This window comes from Prinia subflava, chromosome 13 (genome assembly GCF_021018805.1).
Source record: "Prinia subflava isolate CZ2003 ecotype Zambia chromosome 13, Cam_Psub_1.2, whole genome shotgun sequence".
In the NCBI taxonomy this organism is placed as follows: domain Eukaryota; kingdom Metazoa; phylum Chordata; class Aves; order Passeriformes; family Cisticolidae; genus Prinia; species Prinia subflava.
In genome coordinates, this window is record NC_086259.1 from 12,891,378 (window position 1) to 12,905,883 (window position 14,506).

At 38.3% G+C, this 14,506-nt stretch overlaps 1 protein-coding gene across 1 annotated transcript in view; it reads right to left on the bottom strand.

Moving 5' to 3' along the window:
• PHAF1 (phagosome assembly factor 1) overlaps positions 1–14,506 on the bottom strand; it is a 34,927-nt gene that overhangs the window by 2,180 nt on the left and 18,241 nt on the right. Inside the window, exons 7-16 of the mRNA XM_063410495.1 lie at positions 13,836–13,930; positions 11,281–11,378; positions 9,656–9,768; positions 7,555–7,688; positions 6,885–6,968; positions 6,109–6,191; positions 5,303–5,346; positions 3,332–3,375; positions 1,915–1,973; positions 278–350 (exon numbers count right to left, since the gene is read on the bottom strand). Coding sequence (XP_063266565.1) covers positions 278–350; positions 1,915–1,973; positions 3,332–3,375; positions 5,303–5,346; positions 6,109–6,191; positions 6,885–6,968; positions 7,555–7,688; positions 9,656–9,768; positions 11,281–11,378; positions 13,836–13,930 — 827 coding nt within the window. The remainder of the gene's footprint in view (positions 1–277; positions 351–1,914; positions 1,974–3,331; positions 3,376–5,302; positions 5,347–6,108; positions 6,192–6,884; positions 6,969–7,554; positions 7,689–9,655; positions 9,769–11,280; positions 11,379–13,835; positions 13,931–14,506) is intronic.

Consider the following 14,506-nt stretch of genomic DNA (forward strand, 5'->3'; position numbering starts at 1 on the left):
TCCATGGCACAACACCATCTGCTCCAACCAGCCATGTGAATGTATCTCCTGCTAGCCTGAGTTCCAGGTAACAAACTTCAAGTTTCAGCTTTAATATGCAAATGTACAACCTCAGAGAAGAGGTTGCAAAGTCCCCTCTTTCTGCCAACAGGCACTAAAATTACACCACTCCCAAGCACTGGCTTTTATTGCAATAGGAGGTAAGAGGCTGCTCATAGTAATAGCAAACTCCTCATCTTCCCGTGCTCAGATAAAAACAAAAGGGTTTTTTCCCAACCTCAAAGATCATTCGCTGCAGTCCAAAGCAAAAGGTTGACCCAAATGGGTTAGTGTTGTTCGGAGATGATGACCTGAACAGAAAAGAGGGGAAAAAAGTTTAAAATGGGTATGTGAGGATCAGAAACATCTTAAGGAGGAATAACTATTCAGCAACATAAGGTGAATTACAGCATCTTTATCATGGCTTTCATCAAAAGAAAGTACCTCTACATTATGTAACACCATCGCTAGACTCCAAGTGAGCCAAAGGAAACTCTGCTTAGTGCCACAGAGCCATTAATAACACTTGGGGATAAAGTAATCAAAAAGCCACTAGTGACCTCTACAGGAAAACTCTCCTGCACTTAACTTGAACAGAAGAACCCTAAAAAACCCCCAGACACACAGGAAGAGAGAAGCACCATGTTACTTACTACACATTATTTCTGTGCAAGATCCTTCCTTTTGTGTCTCAACCTCTACCATATGTATTTACCATATGTATATATAATCTATTATTTATATTTACTATATACTGTCTATTAATCAAGTGGATTTAGCATGTTAAGAAGATTAACCTATATGATGCTGAAACAGAATAATCCAAGTTTTAATAAACAGTATTTTTTGAGATCTATGTACCACTTTTCTTCTAGTTATTTCTGGTATTTTTGGCTTGTACATTGACAATTTCTGTTGACTGCAGTGAATTTTAGATTACAGCCAAAAAAACCCTTAATGAATATTTACCTTTTGTCCTTTCTTGTAAACTGGTCAGTTTTTCAAATTGCATGCCTGAGCCATTTGAGATGTGCTCAGTAAAGCGCTCTCTGGTTGAACTACTCTCTACAACACAGATGGAAAAAATAGAAGGGCTCTATGTCATCACTATTTCACCTCAGCTTTACTTCATTCACATGGCTTCTGCTCTAATCATCTCACTGGTATAACACAGGAGTAAAGAGGAACACAGGGCACAATGATTAAGGGGGAAAAAAGAAAAAAAATCAAAGTCAAAATTGCATGAAAGTCTGATAAAAATACATTAATTTATCTGTGGTATTGCTGTGGTATTTGCACAGTGTCCAGCACTTACACTTGTCCTGAGATAAACATCATGGTTTCACATCATAAAATGATAACTCTACAAACAGATAATGCCCATTTAACCCAGTATCCACCTCAATGGCTGCAGAAACACAGCAAATTTAAGGGCTATTCTATCTTCTGTCAGCCTAAAGGAACTGGAGAACCATGAAAATTCATAGAACACAAGCTTCTTCAGACAGAGAGCTGCTGTGTATGTTATCACATACATATATACTGTGCTATACAATGTCATGTTATTGAAAGACTTTATAAAAAGTATAAAAACCCTGCACTATGTATTACTCATAAAGAAAGAGACTTTTAAATGCATTGTTTTCTCTGAGATCTTCTCTGGATTTTGCATTTCAAGGAATTTTGGAAATGCTTTCACTCAGCATGTCAATTTATTTCCTCTGAGAGCAGCTATCTCTCATCTTGTTAGTGGCCAAAAAACCCTGAAACTTTAACCAGCAAAGCAGAACAAAAGTAACCAGTACCATAAACACTCTTCCTCATCCTCTGCTGTCAGCCCAATCCTTGCCAAGCAAAATAAAGAGAGATTTTTACCTGTGAAGTACCACTGGCTTCTCTACAGGGTGCCCCAGCAGATCCTGAATACTGTCCCACTGTAAATACATCAGTGAATTTGTGTTAAAAATGAGGCACAAGAAAGCTCCTCTTTTTATCTAGGAAGAATTCCATGCACATTTGTTTGTGACAAACCTATCTATCAAATAAACCTGAGGTTGTATTTACAGAAGTAATTTATGACTGGAGCCATGGTCAGTAATGGAACTATCCATTGCTACAGCTAGTAAATTGTCTTAAGGTATATTCTCATTTTTGTCTAAAATGGTTTGGAATTAGAATTATTAATATAAAAATTTCTATGGCTCTTATGGATAAAATGTAGCTGGAAAGTCTTGTGGCATTTTTGGGGCACCTCAAAGATCAAAGCAGCTGTGGGAAACTTCAACAAAATATCCTCTTACACACCTTCACAAAGAAGAAAAATAGCCCCACTGCTACCTCTCCCAAAATTTCCATGATTTAAGCAACAATATTGGAGAAGAGGAAAGCTGCATTATTTAATGATTGGGAAGTGTCCAACAGTTTTCCTCACATTAATGAGACTCCAAGAAGCTGCAGTTTCACACATAAGACTGAAATAAGTCAAAGCACTGAAGGGAGTAAGTTAATTTAAATCAAAAAGTATAGAATGGCATCTTCCAGATTGCTGACTCCAATTTTTTCTTCCCAGTGTGGGATGCAAAATTCACCAAGGAAAGCCTTCATTTGGCACCCCAGGAACCAAGAGCAGCACTGACCCTGGCTGAATGTTGGCTGCAGAGACACTGAGGAACAGTTTTTGAGAAGTTTTTCAACCTAGTGCAGCTGTCAAATATGCAGCAGCAAGTGCCCAGCTGGGAAGTTCATTGAGGTGGTAAGGCTGTAGAGTCCTCAAGGAGCCTGCTGTCATCAGGTGGTGTCACACTGGCAGTGACATTTTTGAAAGGCTGCTGCCTATGAAACATCCCATTACTGGTGCCCTTCAGAAGAAAGTGGAAGGGCACTGGACTCTCTTGTTAAATAGTACATGTCTTCAAGAGCTGTGTTTAGTCCCATAGCTCTGTGAGAATTTTGTTTAGGAACATGTCTCCAGCTAACATTCAACCACCACTGCTGTTGTTGTCCCCATCACTAATTTCACTATTTCTACCTGCAGCTGTGCTAAAATGCAAGCCATGCCATAATGCAGTAATTTAGTTTACTTGAAGTATGCTATTACTAATGAATTCAATCTTTTAACACACCAAAATATTTAAAACAAAAGATAGACACTAACTGTTGGCCTTCTACTATTCCACTTTAAAACAACATGATACCACTGCTGTAATTTCTTTGAAGTGTATTGTAAAGTTGGCATGAATCATTTAGATGGTTTAAGAAAATTAGGCAAACACTCAGTTCTGCACAGGCTTACCTTGCTGTATGTTGTACATGTTTCTGTCTGGGAGTCAGCACTATCTATGAAACAAAAACAGAAAAGCTTTTATAGCTTAAGCTTGAACAGTCCCCTATGTAATCCTTTATTTTGGCATGTTAATTCAGATAGCAAGAGACACAAGAGCATTAGATCGGGTCATATACAAATTCATCAGCATTCACTAGCAATCACAATTGTCAGTAAACACTGACTAAATGCCAGTTAAGGTGATAAAGCAAACATCCCTATTTACAGCAACTCCCAACTTTAAGATTATAAAAGCTTAAGCTGTAATCTTAGATGGAAGAACATGACTGTAAAAGAAACCCCATCTCTCTGCACTGAGCTAACAGGCCTAGCACGGCCACTTGAGGAGGTAACATGATGTGCCACTCATTAAGTCCAAAACACTTCACTGCACTTGGAAGGAAAGCTGGCTAAAACTGACATCTGGAGACTCAGGAGCTGGCAGGCCTGAAATCAGTTAAAACATCACTCTACTAAAATAAAGATGGTAGAGAGCTTGGGAATCACAGCCTACCAATTAAATAATAAAAGGACAGCATGGCATGTACAATTACAGCCTTTTTGTTTTGGTTTGGTTTTTTTGTTCTGTTTGCTAGTGGTTTCAAGTACTTTCATATGTATCTTACATACATATATTTGGGTACTCCTAAATACTGAAAGCATGTTCCCAAAGCAGTGGGAATGGACCTAGACACTAAACATGTCTAGCTGCTCAAACTCAGCTTTCAGTCAAGTTAAAGACCACTTGCTCCTCTGTATTTTTTCCAATCTAAAAATGCTCTCTTTGCGCTGAGAGTTCAATGTCCGTGCAACTTGAACTCCAGCTCTTAATTTATCATCTGAACTTGAGCTACAAAAGGAAACTAATAAAAGTGAATCAGGCACTGCCACCAGAGGGAAGAAGATGGGCTCTTCAAAACTGTTACAACATCTGTTCACAACTTGTTACATGTCTAGGACATAAGCTAGAGGCCAGAATAGCTGGTCAGAAATGCCAAATAAACAAAAAAACAGACACATTAATAAATTCATAATGATACTTGAGGTAAATAAAATTAATCACAAATTAATGCTTTGAAGTACAATAACCTAAGGGAAAATAATTTTAGAAGTGAAAATTTTCACGCTCATTCTCTTGGCTGAAGTACAAATCAACTTTCATCTAAGCCTGTATATACAAACATTGTTTTTCCAGGTTTTTAATCCTCCATATGCTCAAACTGCTTTGACAACCACAGGAGGATTGCACTTCACACAGCAAAGTGCTTGTAGTAAATAACAATCAGAATGAGGAAAACATCCCTGGCCAAAACCTAGGCAGCATCTGGCATTCCCAGGATAATCCAAATCCAGTACATGTTTTTTCTTATGTTGAAGAAGTCTACTTCAATCACCATGATCTTCACACAAACCCCACTTTGCTGAGATTGGTTACATGCACAAAGCTGGCAATATCTTAGCACCCTGCCAAATCAGCACTAATGATTATAGATTTTCTTTTTTCAAGTGGAGATTTTCAGGTGAACACAAACAGATATACTTTGTCTGTAACACACAGAGCCAACATATTGTGGATGTTTATTTTCATTGCCAGATAAACCACATTATATTAAATACCAGTGGACTTGATAGATGAGCTCAGACTAACACTGTTTTACAGATTTTGAGCCTCCAGGTATAAGGTAACTGATTTTAGCAGAGCAGTAGCATTACAAGTCATTGTGATGTTGCAGCTAAATATTTATGTGATCCAAATAAGTGACGAGGTAGTAAAATCAGAGAACTGCTACCTTAATAGAAACCTAATCCCAAAATTTCTTCTCTGTCTCAGTGACTGTCACTGTTAGCATCCTCTGATAATGAAGGACAGTTAGAGACTGATCCCAATTTCCCTTGGAGCACTCTGTGCCCCCTGAAGCAGGACAGCAGGGAAATGCTCACCTCTCTTAATGACAAGTGGAATCTTGAATTCACAGCGATGGTAGCTAGAAAGTGCAAATCATAAAGCTATTAGAAAACAGAGAAGCCAAGATAAACTGCACAGCCACAGACTGACAGCTCTTAATAATCCCTTTAATGAAAGTCACATCAATAATAAAATGAAAGTGAGAATCTATGATAACAGATTAAGTTCTCACTAAGATTTTCCATATCAAAAAAGGCAGCAGCCTGGGAATGTCCTAATAAAAATTTCTAGAGGACACAAGAAGTCCTTCAGCACAAATTACTCTATTGTTACACAGAGTAAATGGAGACGTATTTAGCTATGAAATAGCACTATAGATTTCTGTCACTAACTGCTTTAATCAGACATCCAATCACTAACTCATACTCCTCCTCTAAAGAGTTTACACTTAAGTACTGAAAACATGTTCAGAAGCATGAGTTTTTTAACCACTAACTGAAATCATGTTAGGAAGAAAACAGCAACACATCTACCAGTAAATGGGCACTCTTGCTAACTCAGAGTTTGCCTCTTTGAGGAGTTTGCACATCATACCTGGATCAAGAACTACCTTACCTCATTCACTGCTTTAAGATGTACTTGCCAGTATATATAAAGGCATTTAAAAGTAAGAAGAAAACACTACTAAAAAAATGTTACTAATGATGTCTGAAACTTCCACAGGTTACTAGATACACCAAAGAGACTCATGAAAAAATACTGTAATTCTATAAAGAGAAGGTGAGATTTCCTTTTCAGCTGTTTTACTGTACTCCTTAATAGATGAGTTCTGTACACTCACATGTTGAAGTTGTAATGACCAGGATAATTTGTATGCAGGACAAATTTCTTCACCTTGTGAGTGTTTGCATCAAAGAGAATATCCTGTTGAAGACAAAAAGGATAGATGAAGGAATTTGGGTAGAGGAAGGTGGCTTTCCCCAAACCAACCCTAGATTACTTAAAATAGCACCTGTATAGAGTGACAAATATTTATCTCTCTGGAACTGAATCAAATTATGAAAAGTAGTATTTGAAAATCAGACTATTTGTAAATTCAAACAACACATTTCCTCCAGCACTCAATCACAACTGCAGCCTCATTTGCTAATGTTGGCAAGTTTTCTAAAGAGGTCTTGTTTTTCTGCATATTATTTACAGTAACATAGACTAAAGCAAAACAGCTGCAAGAAGGAACATGAAGATTTAACTACACCCCACAGCTCAGCAAACTTTCACAACTGATGTTATGGCACACCTGCCTCAGTTCTGTGGGACAGGGGCATGGATCTCAGGAACAAGAACTAGTTACCTATGCATCAGGCATGACAGAAAAAGAAGAAAACCTGAGACTGCAAAAGTGCAAAGAGCCCTCCATCCACTGGTGGAGATAAAACACTGCTGATTATATTTTTAAGTGTTAAAGTCAAGTGCAGCTTTTCATATCCAGAGATTCCTAAGGCAGCAATGAAGAGTTTTGCAGCCTCTCATTTCTCACAGCCTTTAGCCTCTTGAAAGGATTGCTGTGTAACTAAATCAGAAGTTTATATGAATTGTATAAGGAAGCTTTCCACTCACCACTCCAAGTGTGAAATAATTGAAGAAGTAGTCATTGCACTTTGATGGGACCTGCTTATGGGGTGAGGGCGAATGGATTTTCATCTGAAAGAAACACATTTTTCAGATGCATTCAATAATGCTCAAAGAAAAATGCCTTTAATCACGTCTCTACATTCAAACAAATTGCTGTAATCTCATTTGAAGCCTTTATTCAGCTATGTAAGATGTCATGACAGGACCATCACCTGCTTTCAGCAGCACAGTGACACATCAGCTTTTTCAGTTATTGGAATTAATATGTTTACTTACCTGATGCTGTGTAAAAACATTAGGAAAAGATCAAAATGTACGCTAAAGTTATTTTACATACACTGTAAGTGAAAAAAAATAGGCAGCACATTTACATACAAAAGTGCTCCCATTTCTAACAATTCTTAAAACAGTTAACATTATGCAATTTGATTTTTTAAATAAACTTAAACAGATTTGCATCAATTTAGATTTTAAAAAAGCTTATTAAAACCTATTATATAATGGTTCAGCCTGGTCAATTATGTCAAGTAATATGTCAAGCACTTGTAATTTGTGCTACATGGCAGTTCAACTTCATTGACCTTGCCAAACACAAGCACTATGATGAGACTGAGACAGCACTGAACAAAGTCTGTGCCTGAATGAATTCCCTCACCTTGTCTTCAGACTTGTAGAAGACTTTGTGTGGAGAGCCCAAGGTGCTGAGCACATCCTGGCAGGAATCCCCGAAGTACACGCAGCGCTCAAATACCCGCATCTTGGCATCGGCCAGAACACCTGGGCCACAGCCTGAGGAATGGAAAACAGCTCTACATGCATCCCTCCTGACCACAAAATACATCAGCAAATCAACACCAAAAGGTTAGCATTCCCCTATTTATCACAAACCAAACAGCTGCATTCCTCAGACAACAGTACCAAACTAAATTTAACCATTTAGTCTGCAACAGTGTAAACATTTCTTATCAGAGCAGTGCATGTGCTGACTGTTGTATGGTTCCCCATTTTAGCCATACTACCTTGCCATTCACATGGACATGACTTGGTTTCCCAGCCCATCTCAGTTTGATCAGGTGGCTAATTAGCAGTAAACACCCCAAATTATTTCTATCCCTAGAATATTCTGCTTTAGCAGCTAGAGATTTATCTCCAGCTAAAAACGTCAAGTGCATAAAGTAAAATCCCTCATCCACTACACATTCTTTATTCAAGATTCCCATAACTTACTAAATCAATAGCAAGTACATCCCTGTGCAAACAAGGTTAAAACCAGATCCTATTGAACAGCCATTACACAGATGAATTGCTGACATGTTACCAGATGTTAGGAAATGGAAAGATGTTGTAGTTTGTGAGCCCATTTGCTTTCAGGAATGCAGCATCTTACATTTACCAGAATGCAAGTACACATATGCAGCAGTTACTGCAAAACACAGGATGTGCTCTAAATACACACTTAGCTTTCCTCACTGTGCATAATTTATGTAGCTAGTTACCCACTGAAATAAATCAGAAAAATCCGATTCAGTCATCCTTGATTTCTTAAGCAACAGTAACTTCAAACTAATATATGGGCAGAGAAACTTGAGCTAGAACAGGCGTGTAATATGTTCTACGAGAGTTTCTACAAACTTTGCAGTATAAGAACAGCACATGTCCAGACTGCCTCTCTGCAAGTCTGCCTGAACATCAGCAATATTTTAATAATTATTTTATTGACATTTCCTTTAAGCCGCATGCATATAGATTTTTAACAAAACTTGACACTGTAAGTGTCCAATTTCTCAAAATCATTTACATAGCTATGATGCTATAACTATCTCCTTCCCCAGTACATGAAGATGTATGTTCTCTGCACTAGACAGGTCTACCTTATCTTCCTCTGAAATAAGAGAAGCAAAGTAACTTGAAAATATCTGCTCCATTTTTATTCATAGTTTTTTATTCTTCATCTATCATTTTCTTTTTTTCAACTTTTGCATATTGTGAATGTATTCCAAGTGTTTCCTCAATAAACCTAGAGCTAGCAAACAGGACAGGTCAAGAGCTGAGCCTCTTAAGGAAAATTGTTAGAAACATCTCAATATTATTTCTTAAAAACATTGACAATGTCTCAAGTTATGGTGACTGAACAATACTCCTTTGCAGTTGTTGTATCTTTCCCTAATTTCTAAGCATCTTTCCATCTCTGAAAGCACATACAAAAAGAGAGACTCATCAGCCCCTCTTCACTTTCACCACTGTCTCCTACAGTAAATGAAAACAGAAATGAATTGGAAGTGCACTTTAAGGCTGCAGTATTAACATAATCACATGCTGGCATTTTTAAAAGCCTTCCAGATTTAATCACAAAAATATACACATTATACAGCTCCCTGGAATCTCAGAAAATGCTCACATACATGAGGTTTCTTGGTTTGTCACGGGTTTTTTAAGTGATGAACAGTGATCTGTTTTCTTCTACACACACCCCTGGAGACAAATTCCATTTCTACAAACAGATTCTAAAGACATGAAACATGTGAGGGCTCCAGTTCTCAGTGATTTCTCCAGGGTAAGGAAAATGCAGCAAGGGGCAGGTTCACCTTCAAAAGGATTTAACTGGGTTTTGTTCCCAATAGTTCAAAATAAAGTAGACAGAACACTTTGAAATCACTTCTTAAATCATCACAAATAACCTGTGCTTAATTTACACACGTTTACCCCTCTTTTCCTGAGGAGAGCAACCAGTGCAGTGTTCTGAGTGTCTCCAATACCTGCAGTAAGCAGGCGAAGCCGTAAACCTGAGGGTCCAGTTCCATCTCGCAGAACATCGACGTTCTCAGCGTACACATTCCCAAGGAAACAGCTGAGAGGCATCAAGGGAGCCCTGAAACCAACCACACAAAATGGGCATAGGATCTGCTTCACCTGCAAATTTTCCTGTAAGAAGCTGGTACCAGTTCACTGGAACAGAGCACACTGATTTTAACAAAGCTGCAGGTAACTGAGACTGAAGATTAGATGTTGTATTAAACAGAAGGATCAGAAAGGGTGGGGTAAAAGGAAGAGGAACAAGACAATACTCAAATGCAAGATCTTTACCCTTAATGAAAAAAAAAAAAAAAGCAAGTTTTAAAGACTCCAGAAAACGGAAGTGTGGAGTTTTTAGAGCTAACTAAACCCATGAACTAGGCATATCTCCCAAATGCAGCAGAAGAGCTTTCTCTGTGATGCTTTCACTGCTCTTAGGAAGGTACTTCATAGCCCAGAACATGAAATCAGCTTGTGTAGGTACACTGCTTTACTGGGTAAGTTCTCAATTTAATTCAACAACAATATTATTCTAGAAAATAATAACAGTCCCAAGTGAGATGCTTTTAATGGAAAGGCATATTTTCTGTTTATCAGCATGTCTATGCTCCCTAAAATTCCCTGTTCTTATGTTATGTTCCTGCTCTGGGTGAACAACAAGCTAAAAGTTGGGCTTTGAGCGCTCTCTCTCTCTCTCAACAGAGCCCCATGCAACAATCAGTGCTTTCACTAAAGCTCACCATGTCACAGATGGGGACACACAACAGCATTTTTCTCAAGTGCACTTCTTTCTAATTAGGAGACAATGTCTGCATAAACAAGGCTCCCTCCCTTCTGAGCAGTAATCCAAGGATGGGTTTATCTCCTGGCCTTAAAACTCAACTGTCTCTGCAAAAAATATCACCTTATCAGTTTGGGTATATCTAAGATTAGATATCTCAGAATCCTAGAACGGTTTGGCTTGGAAGGGACCTTAAAGATCACCTAATTCCAGCCCCTCTGCCATGGGCAGGGACTCCTTCCACTAGGCCAGGTTGCTCAAAGCCCCATCTAGCCTGGCCTTTAAGATAGTGAGCTCAGTCAGCTATCTGCAAATACATTGAACATATGGTCAATTATGCATATGGCATATTTTATTAGCTTTGTTTAGCAAGAGTGTGAGATCCTTGATAGGGCCCTGCCATGACATACATATTATCAGTATGCTACAAGCTTACTGGCTGCCTACACCAATTTTGATTTGCTTATGAAGGGGTCATCAGCAGAAACAAAATTTGGAGGAAGAATAGCCTAAACATCCGTTACTAAATTCACAATGTTCCCTACTTTAATGAATTCATTTTCAGGTCAATTGAACTTGCCTACTACAGCTGAACCAAGCTCATTTTACAGCAAGATGAATTAAACCAGCATTTGATTGTAAGGTCTGAGGACAACACCTACAGAAATCTGACTGAGGTTGATATCTAAAGGTTCTGTACATTACCAAATTAATAGAAGGCCCAAACTGAACTAAAAAATCCACAATTCTATTTAGCAATGCAAAGCACTAAATGAATGATGGGAGAGCATGAGCAGCTGGCCATACTTGGTGTCCTGCAGACTGTTCCCATTGTAGATGTACATGCGTTTCACAGTCGCGCCATGCGGGATCTGAAGAGAGGCCAGACCGTGGGCAAAGTTAGGCTGTGGAAACACAAAATCATTCCTGTTACACAACACAGCACACACGCCAGCTTAAGGTCAGAAATTGCTTTAGAGATGCAGTATATCCTTACCAATTCAAGTAATTCTCCAGCAAAAGACAAAGGGGCAAAATAACAGAAAAACCCAACCTTCAAGGTGGTGTTTCTTTGTATTTCACCACTCCTGGATTCCTGAGCTGGGGTGAAACACTCACTAATTTTATTCATCAAAAGACACCATCAGTGTGATAATTAGCCGCTGTGTGTACTGAGAATTCAAGTTTTTCCTTGGTTTGATCATTGGCAGCTAGCAATTCCCAAGTATTTGTACTGATACACTGTATTTAAGGTCTAAGAAATCATCTGTCTTAAAGGAAAACTTCCCTTTTTTGTCTCCCACTGCATTAATTTCAGCCTTTTAAAATTTTTGCTGGTTTCCAAGATGCTTTATCTGATGAACAGAAACTTGTTCATTAAATAGGTTTATCACCCCATTCTTACACATACTCTTTTGACAGCGATTTGAGTACTCTCATGAAATAGAAAGCATGCTAAGGAAGTCAGATTGACTCTTACTGCACTAGAAGAAGGAATTTCTTTCAATTCTGAACGTGACAGGACATTCAAAACCAATAACATGCTTTGCTGATACCAGACAGAAAAAACCCTGTATTTGTCACAAGCAGTCAACAAAACGAAGATGCACAATATGCAAACTATTACCTGGTCTACTTTAGCAGGACATCACATAAGGTAAACAGAGATACACACAAACTTCTTAGGGAAAAAACAATGACCTACAACAATGACTTTCACTGCTGTAAGTATTAAGAAGAGAACCTCCACTACTTAGCAAATCTAGAGATGACCCGATTTCAATTCTCTTCCTGAATTTGCCTAGAACATTAACACCTTTTGCATCTTAAAGTAGTCAGACTTCAGATTACTGAAGTGAGAAAAGGTTTTCATGTTCTCCTTGTTTGCAGCTTGTTTCCAGCTATACAATAAACTCCAAAGTTTTCTTCATAGTTTTTCCATTTCTATAGGCAGAAGATTACAATACTTTGCTAAGTAGCTTAGCACTCCTATACATCTTCCCTAAACTTAACAGGTTTTGACAGATTCAAATTTGACTTCACTCTGCAATCTCTTCTAATGTTCCTCTCTAAAAATCTCCACAAATACTTGTCTTCCCTGTGGACTGGTTCATACTACTCTGTTTTCAAAATGATCCTACTTCTACCTGTTCCTGGGGAGACTTTGGCATTAAACTCTGTGCAAAGAACACTTTACTGACCTCACTAGAGCAACTGAGTGAGACACTTAGAGAATGCAAAACTACTTTCTCCACTGTTCTAGCAGTTTTATTTTAACATCTTTTAGGTAGTCCTGCAAGGAGCAGAGAGTTGGTCTCAATGATCCCTACAGGTTCCCTCCAACTTGAGATATTGTATGATCTTTTCAAATCTTTGGTAAAACAATTGACTCCCTCAGTAGTTTGGCTATTTCATTCATCAATGCCCTGGGAACTCCGGCATGAAAAGAAACTATTCTTTGTTGGGGTATTCTTTTTCTTTGGCTTACTAGGTTTCTATTCACCTTCCAATCTGAAACCCAATTGACCTTCACTGCTGCTAAACAATAACTTCCCCTAGTTACCCCCTGTGACATGTCAACCACAAGCACTAAAGCACTAGGCTGTGACAAAGAACATGTGTCATCATGTTGGTTGATTTCTTCTTTGTTTTGGCACTTTATATACTCCTTTATTTTAATGCTTTTTAACTGGTAAACACAGATTATACAACTGAGAGCGTTTCCATCCTCACACAAAACAAGTTACACAAACATTTTTGTTAGTACAGAAGGAAACCACAGAGGACCTGATCTTGTTTCCACTTTAGATGGGGATTTCCAAAAATTTCAGAGAATGCAGTAATGCATTTAATTATTCAGTAACCCATCCAAACATTTGGTGAATATGCAAACAGGCATTACAAATAAAACTCATTCATTTGGCTTGCTAAAAGCACTCATACTGAAGGACACTTAGGATGAAAATGTATTTTATGTCTATCCTACTTTAGTTGCATAATCACTTTGACGAGATTCAAAAATATCTGATAAAAGAACAGCCTTCCCAGTAGATTGCTTAATATTTATGTATTTGCATAGACAGCACTGATATTTTTAGAAGACTCCTTTCACCAATAGAATTGCTAGTCCCAGTTCATGATGCAAGCAAAACCCCTAAGAACACACCTTTTGTCAACAGGAAGTAATTTTTTAACTTTGACATGGTTACACAGCATTAATAAGAACACAGCTGAGGAGCTAAATTCCTTCTGAATTACTGGTTTCTTTTGCTTGCAGAAGACACCAAGACACAATGTAAGTGATACTTTGCAAGTACCATAGAGGCAAAAAGACCATCCATGAACTAAGAATGATTGCTGACCTCGTACTTCGGGGTTTCAGTCCAGGAGTCTAACTGAAAAGAAAACGACAGTCCTCTGAAATTGAGGTGAAAGAGTTGCTCAGCTGAGTTATACACTAAAAGGGAGAAGAAAGTAAAAACAGAGTTACCAAAATAATCTAAGAATTCTCCAGTTCGTATCTAACAGCACCTTCATCACCTCAATGAATTTGTTACATCTCAGAAGGCAGGAGGAACACAATACATTGGACTGTAACAGTGCTTTTAATTTGATGCAGTAAAAACACAGCAACAAAAGAAACTATAGATTCATTACCATTGCATCTGCAAGCCTGCAGGCACTAACCCATCCCCAACAATACAATTACACAACATGACACAATCAATTACACCTTAATATCTCGAAAGTAGTTTAAATAGCCACTATCAGTACAAAACAATTCTGTTCATTGTTATGTAAAACATTGTAGAGTATTAACCAGAAAGTCTTTGAGAGAGATGTGCACAGAACACTGCTAATCCCCTCTTTCACACACATGAACGGGAGGGCAAAGGAGAGCTCACCCTGCGACCTGCACTTGCACATCAGCTCCGTGCGTTCCCGGGGAACACAGCCCAAGGAGGAAATGCTTCAGACACACAGGTCCTAGGCCATTTACAATGATAATTAAAAATAGCATCACCAGAAACAG